The sequence below is a fragment of the Lepidochelys kempii genome, chromosome 21 (genome assembly GCF_965140285.1).
Source record: "Lepidochelys kempii isolate rLepKem1 chromosome 21, rLepKem1.hap1, whole genome shotgun sequence".
Lineage (NCBI taxonomy): Eukaryota > Metazoa > Chordata > Testudines > Cheloniidae > Lepidochelys > Lepidochelys kempii.
Genome location: NC_136400.1, coordinates 18,084,838 through 18,107,087, shown reverse-complemented (window position 1 = coordinate 18,107,087; position 22,250 = coordinate 18,084,838). Strand labels below are relative to the sequence as shown.

The 22,250-nt window shown below is 50.2% G+C and overlaps 1 protein-coding gene across 5 annotated transcripts in view; it reads right to left on the bottom strand.

The window, feature by feature from the left end:
- KLHL12 (kelch like family member 12) overlaps positions 1-22,250 on the bottom strand; it is a 114,700-nt gene that overhangs the window by 10,184 nt on the left and 82,266 nt on the right. For 2 of the 5 annotated variants that reach the window (XM_073319671.2, XM_073319673.2), the window contains exons 10-11: positions 14,870-15,056; positions 7,422-14,314 (exon numbers count right to left, since the gene is read on the bottom strand). The exons of 2 other annotated variants lie outside the window; for them this stretch is intronic. In XM_073319671.2, the coding sequence (XP_073175772.1) occupies positions 14,188-14,314; positions 14,870-15,056 (314 nt within the window). In that variant the 3' untranslated portion in view covers positions 7,422-14,187. Of the gene's footprint in view, positions 1-7,421; positions 14,315-14,869; positions 15,057-16,757; positions 16,851-22,250 lie in introns of those variants that run through there. One more of the 5 variants, XM_073319674.2, reaches the window with a different exon arrangement.

Below are 22,250 nucleotides of genomic sequence, written 5' to 3'. Positions count from 1 at the left end.
CCCACCCTGAATACGAGAAATTTCCGGTGAGCTGGATGAATGTTGATGTGGATGTATGCATCCTTCTTGTCGAGTGCCAGGCACCAGATTTCCTGGGAGATGGAGGGGCTAATGAAAGCAAATGTCACCATATAGAATTTGGATTTCCTGATAAAGGCATGGTGAGCAGGTGGCATGCCCCTTCAGGAAGGCTAGCCCCATAGCCCCACCCTTCTGCACAAGGCCCTGTCCTCTGCGTCAGGAGCCCTGAACCCCCTTGACCATCCCTCCAACGGCTAGAAAAGCCCCAGGTTGGCCTGAACCCCCACCCCAAGATAGCCCCAATCCTGGGACTGCCCCAGCCGGCCAACCCACCCAAGCCCCAGCCTGGCTGGCCAGAGCAACCCCAGCAACGCTGGGCTGGCTTGAGGAGTCCCAGCCCTCCATCCCACGGCAGCAGCTCCAGCCAGAGAAGGCAGAGCCTTCCCTGGCCTATTATATCTGTCGCCCCTGGATAAAGATGTTGAGCACCAACAGGTCCAGAATGGGATGTCACCCTTCGCCCTTCTTCAGAATGAGGAAATATGGGAAGTAAACCCTCTGCCCCCTAAAGTGAAGTGGGACAGGTCTATGGCATCCTTCAGGAGAAGAGCGTCAGCCTCTTGTTGGAGGATGCATTGGTGGGATGGGTCCCTGTGAGAAATCCAAGTTGGGCAATGAGGCAGAAACGAGGAATTTTATAGAGTATCCATGATGGATGATCTCCAGTACCCAACTGTCCATCGTGATCTTGCCCCAATTGTGGATGAACAGGGCAAGACAGCCCCCAAAGACTGCTGCTGGGAAAGGCTTGAGGAGACTGTGGTGGAGGCCCCTGCGACCGGTGTCATCTGTATGACAGCTCCTGATGGCATTGGTAGTATGCCAGGTAGGTGGTGTGGGGTCAGGGATGGAATGATTGGTTCTGCTCTCTGCATCTTGGGGCTGGGGTGTAGATGCCAAGGGACCTGAGTGTGGCTTGAGAGTCTTTCAGAGAGTGGAGGGACTCATCTGTTTTTCTCCTTTAACAGTTTTTGTGTGTCGAAGGGGAGGTCATCAGTGGTGGTATGGACCTCCTTGGGGAACTGGATGACTGCAGCCAGGAATCCCTGAGGAATACGACCCCAGTTGTTAGAGAATGAGAGGCAGTGTTGGCCGCATCCATAGCAGCCTGGAGTCCCACCTTGGCCACCAGTCTTTCCTCATCCAACAGCACTTGGAACTGCTGCTATCTGTCTGATGGCAGCTGGTCATAGAATCATAGAATATCAGGGTTGGAAGGGACCCCAGAAGGTCATCTAGTCCAACCCCCTGCTCAAAGCAGGACCAATTCCCAGTTAAATCATCCCAGCCAGGGCTTTGTCAAGCCTGACCTTAAAAACCTCTAAGGAAGGAGATTCTACCACCTCCCTAGGTAACGCATTCCAGTGTTTCACCACCCTCTTAGTGAAAATTTTTTCCTAATATCCAATCTAAACCTCCCCCACTGCAACTTGAGACCATTACTCCTCGTTCTGTCATCTGCTACCATTGAGAACAGTCTAGAGCCATCCTCTTTGGAACCCCCTTTCAGGTAGTTGAAAGCAGCTATCAAATCCCCCCTATGGTCCCCCCATGGTCTTTGAACTCAGCCAGTTTGGTGTAATTGTGAAAGTCATGTTTTGCCAGCAGAGATTGATAGTTGACTATATGAAATTGGAGCCCGACTGAGGAGAAGGCTTTCCTGCCTGTCCACCTTCTTTGCCGCTCTGTCCAGGGGAGTGAATTTCTGTGGGTGATGGCGGGCCCACTCTGCCATTGCGTGGACCACCAGAGGGTTGGGAGATGGATGGGTAAAGAGAAAGTCTGTATTTCCTCTGCCTGTGACAGGGTCCCCAGAGTGAAACCTGGACTGTGGGAGAGCTGAGCCCTTCAAACTCACCAGCCTGGGCTGTCCCTCACACTGGGATGCTGTTGTCAAGCTACAAACCTCTGGCAGGCCCTGCACTTACACAGCCATCCACAGGCAGGGACATTCGAATGATCTCCCAGACACTCATGAACCAACAATAGGGAGGCTCCAACCAATTACCCCAGCTCCCCAGTACTGTCCTGTCTTGCATGCTCAGAAGCCTGGCCAGGATAAGCTCATTACCTAGTTCGCCAATCTGACAACAGGGTAGTAGACGTGCAACACCCCTGTTAACTGGAGCTGAGATTCCCCCAGGCACTTGCACTGAAACATGCTGCTTTAGGTAAAATATCAAACAGGTTTATTAACCACAGACCTTGATTGTGAGTATAAGTGGGAGGCATAAAGGTCAGGGATAGTTACCTTAAGAAAATAAAAAGTAAATGCATTCTAAATCCTAAACTTTTAGTCTAAGCAAGAGTTGAATCATACAGCCTTTCTCACCCTGACAGATGGTCCAAGCAAGTTACAGTTCCTCAGTACAGGCTGGGACACCCTTCCAGTTTCAGATTTTCCAGGTGTTTGGGGAGGAGGGGAGAAAGAACAGAAGGAGGCCAAGTGATGATGTCACTTCCCATCTTTTATACTTTCTTTCAGCTTGCTGGAAAGATCTTTTCTGTGCCATGGGGATCAGGCAGTTCACACTGGTCAAGCAGTCTCCATTGCACATGTGCCTTCTCTAAGGAATCTTTGGGATAGTGAATTACTTTCTTGATGGGTGTTGATGAGCCAGTAACACTGTCTGGCTACTCCTTTGTTGTAACTGAAAGATTGGTTGTGGGTCTCCCCAACCTCACAACATATATCAGTAACACATATTGCAATACTTCATAACTTCACATACAATGATAGTACATACAATCCAACAGGTTATTATTGTTCAATAGATCAAGCCTTACAAAATGATACCTCACTTTGTACAAAACAGATCGTAGTAATATCACCATGGGGGTTCCAGGTTGCTACTTTGAGGTACAGAGTGTCACGCTGCCCTCTTGGGAGTGGGGGCACAGGAGCGTGACACATAGTGCTTAATTGTTTTGGCACCTCTGGGCCCGGCAGGTCAGAGCCCTGGCACCTCTGGGCTTGCTGCACCACTTAGGAATATAAAAAACCTGCTTGAACCCTGGCATCTGATTGCCGGAGCCCCAACTCCTCTTTCATTACAATTTAAGCAGGGGTGCCACACTGTTCTCTCTAATTTTCCCACGCATGCGCGGAATGAATTTTATGTGCACTAATATGGAGGTGACGTGTCACTCATCACCTCCATATTGGTGCACATAACAAAATTCATGTGGCGGGGTGGGGCTGAGGGGTTTGGAGGGCCGGGACAGGGCTGGGACAGAGGTTTGGGTGGGGAGGGGTGAGGGCTCCGGCTGGGGGTGCGGGCTCTGGGGTGGGGTCGGGGATGAGGCTCAGGGCTGGGGCAGAAGGTTGGAGTCTGGGGCTGGGCCACGGGATAGGCACCCCTCCCCCAGCCATGGCAGGTCTGGGGCTGGTCTGGGTTGGGGCCTCTCTCCCAGCCGCAGTAGGCCCATGGCTGGGGGAGCGGCATCTCTCCCCACTGCAGCCCTGAGCACCTGCGCAGCGCTTAATAGGCTGCCACATGGCTGCGCAGCTGAGAAGGAACTTAGGTGCCACACCAGCTGTGCCAATTGTGAAATGGCCTTGTTTATGGGAAGAGCCGTCTGAGAGGGTCCCTGGGGTTGGAGGATGTCCCGGAGCTGATGCTGTGTGTCCTGGACTTCCCCCAGATCCGCCGCTAGCTGCTGTGGCCGTTTTGGTTACTGGCAGTGGTCATCCAGCCGAGAGCGCGAGGCAGGAATACGCGCCTTGTCCGGAGATGAGGGGGCACCAGTGCGGACCAGGGGAACCAGCAGTACCTGGTCCATCTTTTCTTCCTCCTGCTCATAGAGGGTGCGGGAGAGTGGACGGGATGGTTGATAAGAGGCCTGTGCCCAGTGGCCTTGGTACAGATCCCAGGGAGGCCAATAGGGCCAAAAGAAAGGGTGTCTCTGGGCATTTGTGGGTCCCACAGGTAATGATCCCAGGCCGCCATGGCAGGATCGTAAGCTGCGGGGGGTGGGGTGGGGAGGGGGGATGTCGGTCTGCAGCATGAGTCCGGGCTCCAAGATGGGGCGGGGGAAAACGAAGGCTCCGTCTCTGAGAAGCCCTCAGACTCCAAGGGTGGCTCTGGGAAGGGCGGCGCCGACAGTGCCAGAGGCCATAGTGGGCAAAGGGACATCTCGTGCTGGCAGCACCAGAAACAGTTTGCTCACTGGAGAAAGGCGGATGGTGGCGAGTGGAGGTGCAGAGACCACGGAGTCGGGAAGAGCAGCTCCTCCGTCAGCAGCAGCGGTTCCAGGTGCCCAGGAGTGCAAGGTGTTTGGGACAATGCGGAGGGTCCAGTTGGTGTCAGCGGAGCCAGTGGGATGGGCGCCACCTTGGTTATCGGGGTAGTCGGCAGTACCACTGGATCTCACTTCTGCTGTACCTTACCCTCTACTCTGGGAAGCCTGGGCAGAGGGCTGGCTAGATCCACCCGCGACTTCTCACCCAACCGGCTCGGGGAGGAAATGCTGTGTAAAAAGCTCAGGATCTGCTCTTATGCCCCTGTCCATAGTTCTTTCCCTCATTGTGGGGCTTGTCCAGCCGTCTTGGTACCCTCAGATCTGGTGCCTGGGAGGTGCTCGGAGGTGTGTTCACCACCAGTGATGGGTGGTGCACTGCTGGTTCTATTGATCCTGGATCTGAAGGCGCCTGTGGGCACATGGCCTCCTCCATTAAGAGCTTCCGGAGGTGAAGCTCTCAAGCCTCCTGCATTTGGGGTGGGACGTACAAATGGTGCAGCGGGCCGTGATGCGGGTCTCGCCAAGGCAGTGCAGGCAATGCTGGTGCTCGTCGCTCACAGAAAACGAGCGTGGGAAGCGTCCCAGTTCTTGAAGCCTGGAATCTAGGGCATAGGCCCTGGGGATGGGGGAGTTTCCCCAAACGAGGGAAAAAACTAGACTAAACTATCTGCGAGTAACTAAGAACTATATAATACTAAGAACAACTATCTACAAGAAAAATGGACAGTAAATCACTCCCTTAGCAAAGCTAAGAGTGTGAAGGAACAGGGATTCCAACTCCAGCCATGTGGCTGTAAGAGGGAACTGGAGTGGTGTTGACCTGCGCGGCCTATTATAACCTTGGCTGTAAACACAAGGGGGACACACAGTGCACGTGCGCATCAATGGACACGGCCCACCCATGTTTGGAATCCATATAGGGATCATCACTCAAAGAAGAACTAGTTCTTTTTTGAACCACCATTATAGTTTTTGGGCTACACAACATCCCCTGGCAAGGAGTTTTCACAGGATGACTGTGCATTGTGTGAAGAAATACTTACTTTTGTTTGTGTTAAACCTGCTGCTTATTAATTTCACTGAGTGAACCATGGGTTTTGTGTTATGAGGAGTAAAGAACTGTTCCCTGGTCACTTTCTCCACATCAGTCATGATTTTATAGACCTCTACCATATCCCCCCTTAGTCACTCTGCAGCAAATAAGATCAAGTATATTTCTGTAAAGCCATCACACATTTAATTGCCTGCCAAAGGCCTGGGCTAGAGCCAACTTCTCCCCATGCTGTGTGGGTTTCATGTGAGAGTCACCCGCTCCTGCCAGATCTCCTGAAACTGGGGCACACGTAGCTTTGCGACAGAACATTTTAGTGCAGTGTGAAATCACAGCACATGCATCAAAATATCAGCTGTTCAGGCAACTCTGTGAGGTAAGGAAAGAGACAAGTTGGTTCAGACCATTTCCTGGTCCCTCCTTGGGGAGAGCAGCGTTGGCTGCATACAAGAACAGCATTAGGCCAGACATTCTCACATGAAATAAAAATTTCTGCATAAGCTGATATTTAAAAATTGGCAGTGGACTCTGTTTGTTTAGCTACCATATGGCGGCTGTTGAGGAGAACAGATGTCCTCTGTGCAGGATCCTTCAATCTCTTGGGTTGGGTCTACTCTGGCTAGGAAATTCATGCCTCAATCTCTGCTTGGCAAACAGGTGTTGCTATAAGAATTTTACAATCTGTGGCTAGATCAGTGTCTTTAGCGCAGGTGCTGCTGAACTGGTGCAATGAACAGCTCCACTCAACCTCCTTGTTAAGAGCTGGTGTAAAATGCTGTCTAGAGGAAGCTGGTTTGAATGCAAAATAAGTTAGATTTGTCCAAGAATTAAGCTCCATGTTCTACTTTACCCATTAGCTGTTGACCTACCACAGATACCGAGCACTCCAGTAACACTCCTAACTCCAGCGCAGGACAGTGGCTCAGGTTTCACAGTAATTACACTGTCATTCCAAAACAGCGGGCCCTCATCTTATTGGGATATCATGACTAGCGCTTGCTGCTGCTCCCGAGAGACTGTGTTCATCCCTGGGCTAGCTCCCTGCCTCCCCGGCTTTAGCTTCCTGCAGCATCTGCTCTGGTGATGGAGCGAGGAGCGGGTCTGTGGCATAAGTGCTCTGATCCAGCATCTGAAGTGACAAAACATCCGAGGCAGAAATGGCCCTCGATCATCAGCAGGGCCACACAGCCAGGGGCAGGGAAGACCTGCTGCTCTGGGAAGCGACCAGAGTGCTAGGCCGTGGTCACAGGGTGAAGTCACTGAAGGTTTGAACAGTGACGGCACCCCCAAAGTTAGCCAATCCCCCACCTCTCCCATGAGGCACTGAGCTTCATTGTGGGGAGCCGGCCTGGGCCTTGCCTGCTTGCTGAGAGGCTGAGGCCAATGACATGCCGTGGAGCTGCTCGCAGGGCAGTGGGAGGTTCCAGTAGGCAGAGACAGGCTCTCTGCGCATCACATGCTGGGTTCTACACAACTGTGTTGCATCTGTTCTTTGTTTTACTGTGTGCTTGAGGGCTGAGTGGGTTTCTTCAGACCCCAAGAACAGCCATTACTGGGTGCTGCCATTGTTAATGGCAAGCCTGACAAGGATTGAGAACCCAGGAACTCATGCCCTCATTAGCAGGGGGGCAAAACTGCCCCAGAGAACAGAATTCCCTTGAGCTGTTAATTCTAAATTTGTTTCCTTCCCCTGCTGAGAATCGAGCTTCTAGACCCCATTAGGAGTCCCAAACTGCTCCTCCCATGCTGGGAACCCCTCCCCCACTCATGAGGACCCACACATGGGCAAGTAAGAAATACGTGTTGTTCACCAGACCAAGGCCTGGTGGACTGCGCTCAAGGGAGCAGCATGACAAAGTAGCAGCTCTTCTCACACTAGCTATTCTGCACTGACCTCTCAGCTTTCCCACCTGGCTGCAGGCCACACAAGCCAGCAAAATGGGAGAGAAATGACTAGAACAGCACTAGGTTGTGTTGAGCATCCCACCATAACTGAGCAATTATCAGCTTTTATCTGTAACACCTGATTCAGGACACACTCACTGTATGACTTAAAGAAACAATTTTATAAAAACAAATGACATTATATACAAGCACAAGTGATTGCTGTGCGTGTTCGACTAGAACAATTCACATACACCTATTGCTATTACTGGTGAATGGTAGCAGCATGTGATGGAGCATAATGAAGATAACATCAGTTTCCATAAGTAGATTTTTATTCCACACCCCTACAAACCTATCTATGTAATGTGGAGGGAAACTTCATACATGCAGGGGAAAGTATCTTTAAAGGGGAGGGAACAGGGTGACCCACAAGGCTTTCACAGCTGGGTGTATGTGCAGCTGTTGTGTTTAATCTCCTGAGGGCTGGAGTGCCTTGGGTGCTGCTGCAGCCCTGGAAGATACATGGGGTGGGGGGGTGGGTGCATGTGGGGGGAAAGGGGAGAGTATAGGGTGGTCCTGAAATGCTGTTTCTTTTCTAATTAAGTTTTGTATGATTGGAGAAGGTTTCAGCCAGAATTAAAACACAAATATCTTCCTCAAGAGAAGTAACCCCCTTTTCTTTCATGAATAATCTACAGGTGTACAAAAATTGTACTAATTTCCCACTCTTCATCAGTAATTTAATCCTGCACAGTTTACATCTATATGAAAAAGTGAATGCCAGTGGTATCTTTGTTTCTTCCTTAAAACCATGACAGCTTTTCCTATAGTCTGAGGTTAAGCACCCTGACCCCCCACTCTGACTGCTCCCCCCAAAGCTCCTCACCCTTATACTACCACCCTGGCAGCTCCCACCCATATACCACAACCCTGATTCCAGCCCCCATATTTCCCCACAGCCCTCACCCGGACTGCTCCCTCACCTGCATATCAGCTCTCTGACCCCAGCTCCCTCCTTGTAGAAGCACCATGCCTGCCGATCTGCACCAGAGCGACTATTTGTCTCCCTTGTCTTCTGCTATGCTTGCTGCAGCTTTTTGGCTTTTTACACAGCATGGCTGTCCCCCTGTTATAGCCCTTCTCCTCCTTGCCCCAAACAAGTTTCTGCAGCTGGAGCAGACCTGGGCCTCCTCTGCCCCCAGACCCAGGGGATCCACCACCTCCTGCGTTCTCCACGCCGGAGCAGGCTTGTCCTCCACGCCCAGCAACAGGAAGAGCAAGTTCAAAACTTCCTGGGGCTTTAAAAGGGGAGGGGTACATGCCTGGGCACCTGGCTGCAGGGCAGCGATCTTCAAAACGTGACCCTAGCAGTCATAATGGACCGTGTAGGACACTTCCTGGAGGCCACTTAGGGCAATGGAAGCAATGCAGCATCTACATTGACGCTGCGTCGCTCTACCTACATCACCCAAGGCATCATGCCTCTCGCCAAGGTGATTTTACTATGTTGGTGCAGGAGCACCGCAGCATACAGACCTACCTGACGTTGACTTAACTTTGTAGCATAGACAAAACCCTCCGTTTCTTACACAATATATCCTTAAGAGGCAGTTCTGACTCCTCACACGCAACAGGGCTTTTTACTCCTCACACCTATCCAGAAAGGGGGACTCTGCAACCCCACATTGGAACATTAGCAATCCAGGAGATGCTGAGTTAAGGGCTGCTCACATACTTCCACTGATATCACCTGTCACTGATAGCTGAGGAGGGGGGACACTTACAAAACCCAGGAATGCAGAGTTAAGGTGACACTTCCCATATGTCCTTAACTCTGTCTCCTTCGAGCCCTGCCTTGAAGAATCCCTCAGGAAGACCACAGTACTGCACCCCTCCCTTCATCCTGGAGTTGTGCTGGGCACAGAGACAATGGAAGGTTTGGGTAAGGAGGACTAAGGCATTGTTATATTGCCAGTTTCTATTTCCCTCCCCTGCGTGGAATGCTGGGACAGAACAACACACGCACACCTACCCAGAAGAGGTGCAGCAGAACAGACAACTGGATTCAGCCAGACTGCAGAATGGCTTTGAAAGCCAGTGCACTGCAGAGGCCAGCCCGAGCAGTTCAGCAGCATTTTCATGCCATTCTCTGAAGAAAACTGTGCCTTTGATTTCACAAATGTGCAATACCCAACATGTTGAAATAAAAGTATTTAGCCACTATTCTACTCTTGCTAAGGCAGTAGTTGAATCAATGTCTGACCTGGCTGCGGTTTCATTAGTCAAGGGGAAAAAGGCCAGGGCGTGAAAGTTCTGATTTTCCAGAGCTCAGCACCTGAAACTAGGGCCTGACTGTCAAATGGAAGCTGAGCTCTGGGCCAGTTTAGCGAAAGTGCTCACCTCCTACTGTGACCTCAGCTATCACCCAACATGCTGAGTTCTGAAAACCTGGCCCCTGGGGTTTGTCTAGGCTAGAGTTTGTGGCCCTGTTGCAACTCAGTTAACTACCAATTAATGCAAGTTAACTAATAGGACTGTAAATGCTAGTCTAGATACTTCACAAAGGTCTGTTGCAGGAGTCAAAAGTTTGAGGTTTGGCCTGGCGGTCTGTGATAAAGATGCTAGCACAAAATACAGCACAAAGGTGGCTTTTAAAAATCAAATTAACTCGTCTGATTGGGTTAATGTGATTTGACACATCCCTTCCCATATTAGCTTTGTCCTGACTAGGATTTAAAGGTGTGATGATCGCATGCCTTAGCTGATGTCTCCTAACACCCACCCTACACTCTGGTGGAAACAGGGCAGTGTGGATTTCAGCATGCACTACACTGGGCAAATTGACGTTTGGCTCCCCCAGGCTCCAATATACACTATTTAGCATGTATGTAGTAAAACTTATCCTGTCTACACTGGAGCGTAAAACATGTTTGTTAGAAGTTATTAGCTAACGTGATTCAGAAAAACACCTTTTATCCTGGTCTAGACATACCAGAGATTAGCCTCTACAGTGGTATCACTGCCAAGTTTTGTTCATCTTCATGTGGAACATCTCATGTAAATGTAATACACTAATTTGCATATGTGAAAATAATTTGCATATAACCATAATTTCACCTTTACAAAAATGGCCTGGATTTAGTGCTGGTGAAGGCATCACCTATTTGACAGCACTGCTGAACAAAGCCCTCATTCTTCTCCGTGCTGTCAAGCCAGCAGGCCTCACCACTAATCTGGAGATGGATGGTGTTTCTGCTAATGGGGTAGCGAGGAGATGGGTGGTAATAGACAGCCCATTGGATGATTATTTTTTCAGAACTATAACGTAGCCAGTTTGTCAGCTAGACAGTTTTTATGCAGTGTTGGTGTAACTGTGGTGGGCCCAGGATATTGGAGAGACAAGACGGGGGAGGGGATATCTTTTATTGGACTAGCTTCTGTTGTACACAGACACCTTCTTTCAAGCGTACACAGAGACCTTCTTCACCAAGAAGAGCGTTGTGTAAGCTCAAAAGCTTGTCCCTCTCACCAACAGATGTTCAACAAAAGATATCACCTCACCCACCATGTTCAGCTAGTTTTTAATCCATTTAGTATGTGCTGCTTTGATTTTGTACAGTGCTATTTTTAAATCAGAATTCCATACAGTAGCCAGTCAAAAACAGGAGTCTAAATATCTCACACTTATCTTTATCAACCATATTTGTAATTTCATCAAAAAACAGTATCAAGTTTGCTTGGCAAGATCTATTTTGCACAAAACCATACTGAATGCTGCCACTCTTTAATTGTTTACTGACTGCATCCAACCTCAGCCTTTCCATTATTTTACAAGGGATCGATGTTAGGCTAATCATATTAGAGTTACCTGGGTTGTCCCATTTACCCTTTTTAAAGCCTGATACTACATTGCCCCTTCCCCCCACTTTTTTTAAAGCAGTCCTCAAACTTCTGGAACAGTGCAAGATTTTAAAAATTCCACATCAATGGTTAAGAGAACTCCTCAGCCAATTCTCTTAAAACTCTTGGGTACAAGTTTGCTGATTTAAGACTACTTAACTTTAACAGCTGCTGTTTAACATCCTCCCTAGTTGCTGTTGGAACAGAGTATTTCATTATCACTGTAAGATGTGAATACATCATCTAGCTTCTTTTGAAACACAGAAGAAATATTTATTGAGCACTTTTGCCTTTTCTGAATCAATATATACAATTTTACCATCTCTATCACTAATCAACCTAGACTATTGTTAGGATTTCTTTTTTTTGTGATATATTTAGCAATGCCATCCCCCTCCAGCAAATACCACCTTTACAATACAGCTCTTCCTAGAAAGGTCTCCATGGTCCTGTGGACAGGGCCAAGCACTGCTATAACCTGGTTTAGGCCTGTTATCTCATTCGCTGGACCACCATCACTGGAGGGTGGACGGACAATACGGAAACTGGAGGTGGAAGCCTGGGGCCTGATGTTAGAAAACAGCACAAAAAGGTCTCTGCATGGAAGCTGACCCAAGAAAGGTCAGAGGAGCTGCTGCCTGCTTCGAGCGTAGACCACCACACCCCTTTGCTATGCTTATAGCCTGGGAACTCTCAGGAGTCTCTCTCCTTATGCCAATAACTCACAGGAGGTTTGGGTTAGGTCATTTCCTATTTACTGCCCTGGGGTCCTGCATGCAGTCATGAAAATAGTTAGTGCTTCCTAGTGAGTACTGGATAGGGCTCCTGTTTGGATCTTATCCCGACATGGGAGCTCACAGTTCATCAGCAAGGCAGTTCCTCACCCGTGTCTTAGGAAGAGGGCTAGAGAGTGGTCCAGCCAGTGCCCCTGCCCTCCCCTTGATGCAGAGAGGGTCAGCACTATAGGAAACCTGCATGTTTAAAATCCAGAAAACATGAGGAGAGAATGCTTGCAAGGGGACTAAGTGACAAGCTTGGGGATTGCAAGAGCACTCTCAACCCAGGACCAGGATCACTGAAGGATTTGGTGAGGGTGGGGAGGGAAATATGGAGAGTATTTTTCAATTACACCATTGGCAAGAAAGCAAATACGAGCTATTTTCAGGCTCTACAGGAAATACAACACACAACAAGCTGTGCCTCACCCCACTAACTCAAAAGTAACACATTTCGCAATCTCCATCTAGACTGGATGTTCCACGAACCACATAATGTCCAATCCTTTCCTGAATCCTCCTAAATTGGCCTCAAATCGATTTGGCAGCAGCACATTCTTCTAGACCTCCTATCCCCAAAAGATGTTTGTAATGCTGACCACAATGGACAGGACACATCTATTAAGAACCACCCATCCTGGCCTGTGTACTGCAGGTGAAAAAGTCACAGCTAAAGAGAACTTCAACATGGATGACTAACTGGTCTAATGAGGGTCTTTTAAGGCAACTACACAGGTGTATTCCCAACATAGCCCTTAAATCCATGACTAGAGGGCATAGGACAAACTCCTACGGATACTTTATTTTTGATACTTTCACTAAAAAAATACATAGGAAATGAAACACAAAACATGATAGGAACAAATGGAGAAATTCAGAGTGTTGGCTGAAAAGTGCATCATTAACTCCTTCTACTCGGTCCCTGATCCCACCCCATCCCCAAAGCACAGAATCAACAGCACACAAAAAGAGCAGCACCACCCAAAACGCAGACATTGTGGGAGGCTTGGCAGGAGCGACTGAGGCTTCTGATCCTTGAGAGCAGAGAGCACCAGAGATGTAAGACGGGCTGAAGGGGAGGGCAGTCTACCAAGCCAATGGATGAACCTGCAGCTTCAGCTGTGGAGCTTGGAGGATTACGGGCGTGAGAAGATGAGGTGTTAGGAGCCAAGGAAGTAAACAGCTGAGAGTAAAGGCATGAAAGGGGTTTGACATGCAAGTTCTAGCTGCCTTGTGTCTTGAGGCAGGGAATGGTTCTTATTCAGTAGTATGTGTACATTCTAAATTGATCCCAAGTCCTGTCCACCCTCCCATTTCTCAGTCACCAAGGGACCTGCTGGTTCTACTGTTCTGCAAGATGACGAACACTCACAGGGTTGTGGTGAGCAGCAGAGTGAGGTTTCTGCTGCCAGAAAAAGCTCTCTCTCCCATGACAAGTCCATCAAGTTTCTTGAAGAAAATACGACCGTGTTAAACACATTATTCTCCTCACCTCTTCCAATCTGTTTCCAGTAGGCAGACTGGGATACTGCAGTCTTCCCAACACCCCAATCTCCGTTTCTTCCTCCTCCACTATTACCTGGAGTGCCAGACCCTTCTCCTCCTCTGCCGCACCTGGGTCTCAGCAGTTGAAAGCATTAGTGTGTGATTTCCGTCCTTTGTACACGGGTCAATGTATACCATGCAGATGTAGCTCCAGCGTAGTGCACACTGGCCATCATCTGTACGGAAGTGCACTTGGTACATGGAACACTGACCTTTAAACATTTACTTTGTATGAGAATCTGAAGCTGGCACATCAAGAACAGTTTGGATTCCACCCTCAAACACGCAGGTAGCTCAGAGCTGCCAGTGACCCTGCAAGGACTGCAGGTGCAGAGGTGACTGTCAGATCAGCTGTAAGTACATATCTTCCTAAGCATTCATTAGGCTGTCTGACCAGCCAAAGCCAGAAGTCCAAGCATATCTGCTGTGTTGATAAAGTTAGCGGTTGGCAGAGGATGCAATTTCTCCTGATCCACCCAAGTACCTTCTTCTAGCTTCACATAGAGCTCTTGATTTCCAGTAGCTGCTGGGGTGATGTGTTTGTCCATGCAACGTATTTCAAAGCAGCGCAGAAAGAATGCTGCACTGGTGCCTGCAGTCCCTGCATCCCCAGCTGTCAGGAACAAGTTCCTGCAAACCACGTGAGATTCTCCTCTTTCAGCCTGTCCTTCTCAAGGAGTCTCTCTCACCTGGGCTTCTCCAAAGTCACTTCTCTCGAAGGACACAAACACCAGCATCACAACGCTGTGTCCCCAGTGAGGTCACCACTTCCCAGCTGTCAATGATGGGATCATAGCACTCAATGCTGCTCAGCAGCGAGTTGCCATCATACCTGCAAATGACAGAGGGATACAGGTGAGCAATAATTTCTGAGAGGGAGAGAGAGGAGTACGGAGCCCTGGATGGGAGCTTGAGGAGTTACCCTGGGCATTCGAAGACCCAAAATGCTGCTATAGCTGTGTGCACAAGGAAGGAGGGCTGAAATAAGATCAGCACAGCAGTTCCAGAACGCTGCTCAGCAGTGTTGCAGCAGGTGGCACTGCTTGTGTAATTCACTATGGCGACACCATGGCCTTTCATTCTTTGGGAGCCAAAAGGGAAATGCATGGAGAGCCCCTGTTTTGAAGCTCTACTGCAGGATCTGCAGCCATTACACTAAACTCACTTGTATGCTGGCTATTAGTTTGCTTAGTGACAACAAGCCATCCCCCCCCCACAACAGCTTGGGTTGGACACTCCCTGCCAATACGTTTTAAACATGGCTGTCCTTGTCTGCACTAAGGATTAAGTCTTGTTTAGCAGCATATCAGAGGACTCCTTTCCTACCACCAAGCAAGTTCCCAGTGTAGGCAGCCCCTCAAAGAGCAGCAAGGCCCACCCTTCTTACCCAGCTATTGCATACAGCCGTCCCCTCAGCACGGTGGCACCCACGTAGCAACGAGGCGTTGTCATACTCGTCACAGTAGTCCAAGAATCAGTGCGAACGTTATAGGCTTCCACAGAGGAGAGATGTGCTGTCCCATCAAACCCACCAACAACGTAAATGTGATCGTTCAACAATGCTACTCCTGCTCCTGGAAGGGGAAGGGGAGTTATGTTGAGCAACAGAAACCAGCACATGATTATCACTGCAGCTAGGCTGGATGGAGTGCACTACCCATAATCGCAGCTCTATGGCAGGGATGCTGCTGCAATTACAGGGACGGAAAGGACATTTCTTACTTGCTTCAACTTTCTGCAAAATAGCTTGTTAGGGCTGAAGTGTTTCCTGATCATTCTTACCCCAAAGGAAACACTTTGGTGAAAGTTTGGTAAACTTTGTGGTTTTCATCCATCCATCCAACTGAAAAACAACTGATTTCCCTGCTTTTAGTGGACAGTTTGGGCAATATGCATGGGGAGGGGGCAGGGCACTGGGCTCAGGCTGCAGACAGAGCTGAAGCAATAGCTCTAAACACACTCACCCAACTCAAGGGTGCAGAAAGGTTTAAACCCAATGGAACTGCCATGGTTCTACTGAGTGTGTGTGGGAGGCCATGCTGGGGGATTAAGTACAGAGGAGCAGTTTGGTGGCAGTACAAATGAGCGGATCCATTAATATGCACACATAGGCCTAATCCCTGCACAGTGAATGCATTCATCTCTAGCTGCTACTCAGCCAAATTGGCTGAAGTGGGGAGAATGGAACTGCTCTGCACCAAGCTGGAGGTGGAATTCCTTTACCCCATCCCTCTTAGACCTTCCACACACACAGCCAGGCAATATTTGGCTCTAAGGACATGAAGGCTGCTGTCAGTGATGCGGTGGCACTGAAGCACAGCGGAATTAAAATGTCAGTGTGAGCAGGTGCTGGTCCCACCTTGCTCCAAAATGACCATACTTACCGTATGAGGGCAAAGCTACCTTTTCCCTGGGGCGTGGTTTTCTGGTAACTCAAACAACAGAAAATAAACCTCACCCTAATCTCTTTCCCAGCCTGACTGTTCCTAGCCACACGACCTTTCAGATCTGGTGCAGCTGTGAAGCACCTACCACACTGAGCCACCAGAATGTGCTCAGCAGCTTTATGCAGGGTTCTAAATCTTGCTAACAGTGTAGATTAACAGCGGAGCCCTCGTCTGGCCTTGGAATCTGTGAATCTATCGAGGGCTCGGCTGTTAATCTACACTGTTAGCAAGATTTAGAACCCTGCATAAAGGGACCACAGTGATCATCTAGTCTGACCTTCTGTAGAACACAGGCCAGAGAACTTCCCCAAAAGAATTCCTACAGAAGATCAGTTAAAAACATCACTTCTTGATTTAAAAATTGTCAGTGATGGAGAATCTACCATGACCCTTGGTCAGTTGTTCCAATGGTTAATTACCTTGTAAAAATGTAGATCTTATTTCCGGTCTGAATCTGTATCTCTAGTCAGGGTTGTAAATATTGCCACCTTGTTACAGTCAACACTATTAACTATTTTACTGCTGATCATCTTCACAGAAACATCCAGCTACCCTGGGATTCTATTCTATACTCACCACCATAGTATCCGAGAGCCTTCCAGTAATGCATTAAGCCATGTGACTATAGATCTGTCACATATTGTTTGTTCTCTCATTTTCTCCCCAGATAGAGAAGCACATGAAAGGGGGTATCTTGGGTTGGTAGCATCTATTGTTTTTAAATATAGGTATACCTGTTGCTCTGTGTTTATAGTAGAGAAAGCAAGGGGAAAGAACTGTGCAGAAAGTGGTGAGGTTTTTGATAGTCCTTAGTTCCTGGGGGAGTTTGTTCCATAGTCTCAGGCTACCCCAGACAAGAGTTCTGTCTCCTCCAGAGATGAGCTTTACTCTTATTGTTGAAAGTTCAATTGTGCCAAACCACTGTGTGGGAGAGTAAAAAATGGTCAGCTACCTTTCTTAACTGTTGTTCTTCGAGATGTGTTGCTCATGTCCATTTTAGGTGTGTGCACGCCCGCATGCACAGTTGTCGGAGATTTCTGCCTTAGTGATATCCATAGGGCCGGCTGTGGTGCCCCCTGGAGTGGCACTCCCATGCGGCGGTATATTAGGTGCTGCCAGCCCCGCGCCCTCTCAGTTCCTTCTTGCCGGCAACTCCAACAGAGGGGTTGGAGGGAGGGGAGGAAATGGAATGGACATGATCAACACATCTCAAAGAACAACAGTTATGAAAGGAAGGTAACTGTTTTTTCTTCTTTGAGTGCTTGCTCATGTCGATTCCATTGTAGGTGACTCACAAGCAGTATCAATGGAGGTGGACTCAGAGTTCACAGCTTAGCATCTTGCAGTACTGCCCTAACGAAGTCAGCATTGTCTCAGGCCTGCTGGGTCAGCGCATAGTGGGACGAAAAAGGGTGGACAGATGACCATGTGGCTGCTCTACAGATGCCCTGGATAGGCACACATGGGCCAGAACGGCTGCTGAAGAAGCCTGTGTCCTGGTAGAGTGGGCGGTGACCATCGCCGGGGGTGGCACCTTCGCTTGGTCATAGCAGAAGTGAATGCAGGCAGTGATCCAAGAAGAAATTCTGAGTGGATACCGGGCAACCTTTCATCCTGTCAGCCCCTGTGATGAACAACTGCATCGACTTATGGAATGACTTAGTCCTATCCACATAGAAGGCCAGAGCCCTCCTAATGTCCAGGGCATGTAGCCTGCGCTCCCCTTCTGACTTACCAGTCTTCTTTCCAAAGCCACATGAGTAAATGTCCTTGTTTCAATGAAACTGAGAGACTACTTTAGGAAGAAAAGCCGGGCGTGGCCTTAGCTGGACATTGCCCTTGTAGAAGACCGTGTACTGCGGCTCCGAGGTGAGCGCCTGAATCTCGGATACCCAGCGGGCTGACATCACTGCAACCAGGAACATGACATTCCAGGAAAGGAGGAGAGAACAGGAAACCAAGGGCTCAAAGGGAGGACCCGTGAGCTGAGACAGCACCAGATTCAAGACTCACGGAGGGATAGGGTCTCTGACTTGTGAGTAGAGGCGCTCCAGGCCTTTAAGGAATCTGGCCACGATATCCTGAGCAAAAACAGACTTACCCTGGAAAGGTGGGTGGAAGGCCGAGATGGCTGTTAGATGGACCTTGATCGATGAGAGGGACAAGTCTTGGAGCTTGAGATGCAGAAGGCAGTCCAGAATAAGCGGCAGTGAAGCCCGCTCAGGACAAAACAGCTTTGTCCGCAATCCAACAGGGGAACCATCTCCACTTGGCCATGTAGGTCGCTCTGGTGGAGGGCTTCCTGCTTCCCAACAGAACGTGCTGAACCTCCACCGAGCACGGCTGCTCCTGTGCGTTTAACCACGCAGCAGCCAGGCTGTCAGATGTAGTGCCGCCAGATGTAGTGTGGAAGACTGACATGGTCTGGGACAACAGGTCTGACCTGAGCAGTAGCTGGAAAAGGGTTGCAACCGAGAGGTCCAGGAGGGTGCTCAACCAGCGTTGGTGCGGCCACACCAATGCCGTGAGGATGATCCTTGCCCTGTCCTGTTTGATCTTCATGAGGATCCTGGGAAGCAACGTTACTGGAGGTGTACTTCAAAGCCCCCGACCATGAGAGCAGAAAGACGTCAGACAGGGCTCCTCTGTCCATGCCCCCAATTGAGCAGAAGATGTGGTACTTCCTGTTTTGTCTGGAAGCAAACAAGTCCATCTGGGGAGTTCCCCACCTGTGGAAGATGGAGCTGACCAACTCTGGATGAAGAGACCCCTCGTGGCAAGACAAGAACGTCCTGCTGAGGCGATATTGTACTGTAGACAGAAGTTGCAGAGCCAGAGGGCTTCCTGGCAAAGGGCAGACGACCTAGCTCCGCTCTGCCTGTTGATATAGAAGACTGTAGCCATGTTGTCCATCAGGACCTGTACCACCCTATCTTGTATATGAGGTAGAAAGGCCTGGCAGGCCAGTCAGACCGCCCTGAGTTCCCCAACATTGATATGAAGGGAACGATCTTGACTGGACCAATGGCTTTGAGTGTTGAGATCACCGAGGTGGGCTCCCCAGCCCAGGTCCGACGCATCGGAGACAAGGGTCACCGATGAGGATGGGGCCGCAAAAGGGAACACCTTCCAACACTGATGCGGGATCCTGCCACCAGACGAGAGACGCCAGGACGCTGTCCGGAATCCTGACCACCCGGTTCATGCTGTTGGTGATGTAGACCAACACCAGCCATGCTGACCAGGTCTGAGGCGGAGTTGTGAGAGCCAGACCATGTAAGTACATACTGCCATGTGGCCCAGCAGCCTCAGGCACGTGTGGGTGGTGGTGAGTGGGTGGGCCTGCAAGCCTGCGATAAGATCCAACATGGCCTGGAACTGAGTCTTGGGGAGGAAAGCCCTGGCCCGAGTGGAGTCGAGGACCGCTCCAATGAACTCTATGTGTTATACCGGGGTTAAGGTTTACTTTGTTTAGTTTATTATAAACCCCAGGTCGCGACAGCTGGAACAGACCAGGCCTTTTCCAATGCCCCCAAGCAAAGGAGGTCTTTGACCTCCTGAATGAGGAGCTGCTCGTGAGAAGGGTCCCTGAAGAGGGACAGGGGAGAAGTGGGAGGGGTGGTCCGCTGTAAACAGCAGGGTATAGCCAGAAAAAAAATGTATCTAGCACCCAGTGGTCCAAGGTGACACAGGACCAGGCTGACCAAGCAGGCTGAGGGAGCTGGGATTGTTTAGCCTGCAGAAGAGAAGAATGAGGGGGGATTTGATAGCTGCTTTCAACTACCTGAAAGGGGGTTCCAAAGAGGATGGCTCTAGACTGTTCTCAATGGTAGCAGATGACAGAACGAGGAGTAATGGTCTCAAGTTGCAGTGGGGGAGGTTTAGATTGGATATTAGGAAAAACTTTTTCACTAAGAGGGTGGTGAAACACTGGAATGCGTTACCTAGGGAGGTGGTAGAATCTCCTTCCTTAGAGGTTTTTAAGGTCAGGCTTGACAAAGCCCTGGCTGGGATGATTTAACTGGGAATTGGTCCTGCTTTGAGCAGGGGGTTGGACTAGATGACCTTCTGGGGTCCCTTCCAACCCTGATATTCTATGATTCTATGACCGGAAAGGGCGGAGGCAGTTGAGGAAAGGGAGGGTTTGGATCCAGTGCATCCTTGAGCGCACCCTCAAAATGACTGCTTCTGGCCTCCCTGACTTCTGGGAGAGTCAGGTTGAGCAGCCGGACGGGAAGAGGATGGGTAGCGTCTCTTAGGTGCTTTGTACTTGTTCTTTCTCCTGTAGGAGCCAGACCTGGGAGCTGGGGGCCTAGACTGCGTCTGAGGAGGAGGCAGAGGGCAGAATGGCTTCCTGGGCTGCTGAGGGGTGTGCAGACCCAGGGAACGGAGGATGGCTCAGGAGCCTAGAGTCAGTCAGGCTCAACAATGCGGCTAACTCTTGGGCACGATCCTGTGGGAGGGCTCCCGTGAACTTCTTAAGGGAGTCCCACAAGTTAAAGGTTTCAGAGTAGCAGCTGTGTTAGTCTGTATCCACAAAAAGAAAAGGAGTACTTGTGTCACCTTAGAGACTAACAAATTTATTTGAGCATAAGCTTTCGTGAGCTTATGCTCAAATAAATTTGTTAGTCTCTAAGGCGCCACAAGTACTCCTTTTCTTTCCACAGGTTAAAGTTAGAACATCCCAGCAGGGCCTGATGGTTAGAGACCCTAAACTGTAAGCTGGCTGTCGAATAAACTTTTCTCCCAAATAAGTTGAGTCTCTTGGCCTCTTTATTTTTGGGGTTCTGCTGGGGTGGCCCTGTCTGTTCCTTTCATTCACCGCAGACACAACTAATGATGCTGTGGCAGGATGAGTATACAGATACTCAAAGCCCTTAGCAGGGACACAGTATTTCTTTTCCACTTTTTAGGATGTGGCAAAATAGATGAGGGCATTTGCCACACCACTTTGACTAATTTTGAGCACCCCGGGTGGACGGGCAATGCAATTTTTGCTGGTGTGGTGGCCGAGATGACACTTCAGCAACCTCTTCGATTTGCAAGCCCAGATTCTTTGTCACCTGTTTAAGGAGGGCCTGGTGCTTCTTAAAATTGTCCGGGGGACTGCCGGTATGGGAAGGTCTGATCACTGCCTTGTACAGGGACAACGATGATGACTGAGTGGCCTGAGGGATAGTGTCACCCCCTTCTTTATTGGGGGAGGGCTCCCTTGGCGCCAGAGTACGGGGTGCTGGTTCCACCTCTGTTGCGGTGCTCCGATTGTGGCACCAGCTGCACCTTGGCCGGTTTGTCCAATGTGGCAATGGAGGGATGGGAGTCCTGGACCGGCATCACCGGCACTCCCCATGGATTCCAGGACTGCCACTGCGGAGGGCGTGGGGGACACGGCCCCTGCTGCGTTGGCACCACAGCCGGTGCCACCTCAGTCTCCTGCATTGGAAGGGAGTCACCCTGCATTGGTGACGGGCTGAGAAGTCACGGTCCGATCCAACCACTGCCCCTCCGGTGACCATGACGAAGCTGTTGAGGCCTGAGTCTGCCTACAGACCCCGGTAAGCGAATGGTGGTGCGACAGGAAATTGTGCCACGTGCCGGAGGAGTGGTACTGGGGTGAGCGTGACCAACATCCAGACCCTGAGTGAGCCCTCCAGGATGGGGACCGACAACAAGGAGACCTTCTGGGGGAGGGTATGCGGCGTTAGGTGATCTATGGCTGGACAGTCGTCGGTACTGCTGGTATGGGGAGCAGCGCCATGAGTCCAGAGTCCCCTGCCTTATAAGAGGGGATCTCAACGGAGATCTCAGCCGTCTGGCTGGCGAGCTAGGGTACGGTGCCGGGTCCTGAGGTCGCAGCGAGAGGGACTTGCATCTGCGATCCGGGGTGTTCCGCCAGTCTATGCTGCAGCACCCTGATGGCCTTCCCCTTCGGTGCCACAAGCAGAGCCGTAATCGGTCACCTGGCATGGCACCTGCGGAGTCAGCTGGCCTTGCTCCTTGGCCGCTGAGACCACTTGGGGCACTGCGGGCCCCATCACAAACTGAGAACTCTTGCAGCTGCCCGGGGTGGGGGGGTGGGTCCTTGGTGGGACTGGTGGGTCCAACCTCTGCGGTATCTCTGTGACTTCCCGTAGCAGGTGCATGGCCTGACAGCGGTCCTTTGCCTGATGCTCCTCTGTCCTTCAGTGCTGAAGGGCTCCGTTTCCTCAGCTGCTTCTTCAGTGTGGTGCTGGCGGTGCACTGCGCACTGAGGCCAAAGGGCTGGGCTTAGGTGCTGCGGTGGAGAGTTCCAACACCGGATGAAGAGCAGCCTCCATCAAT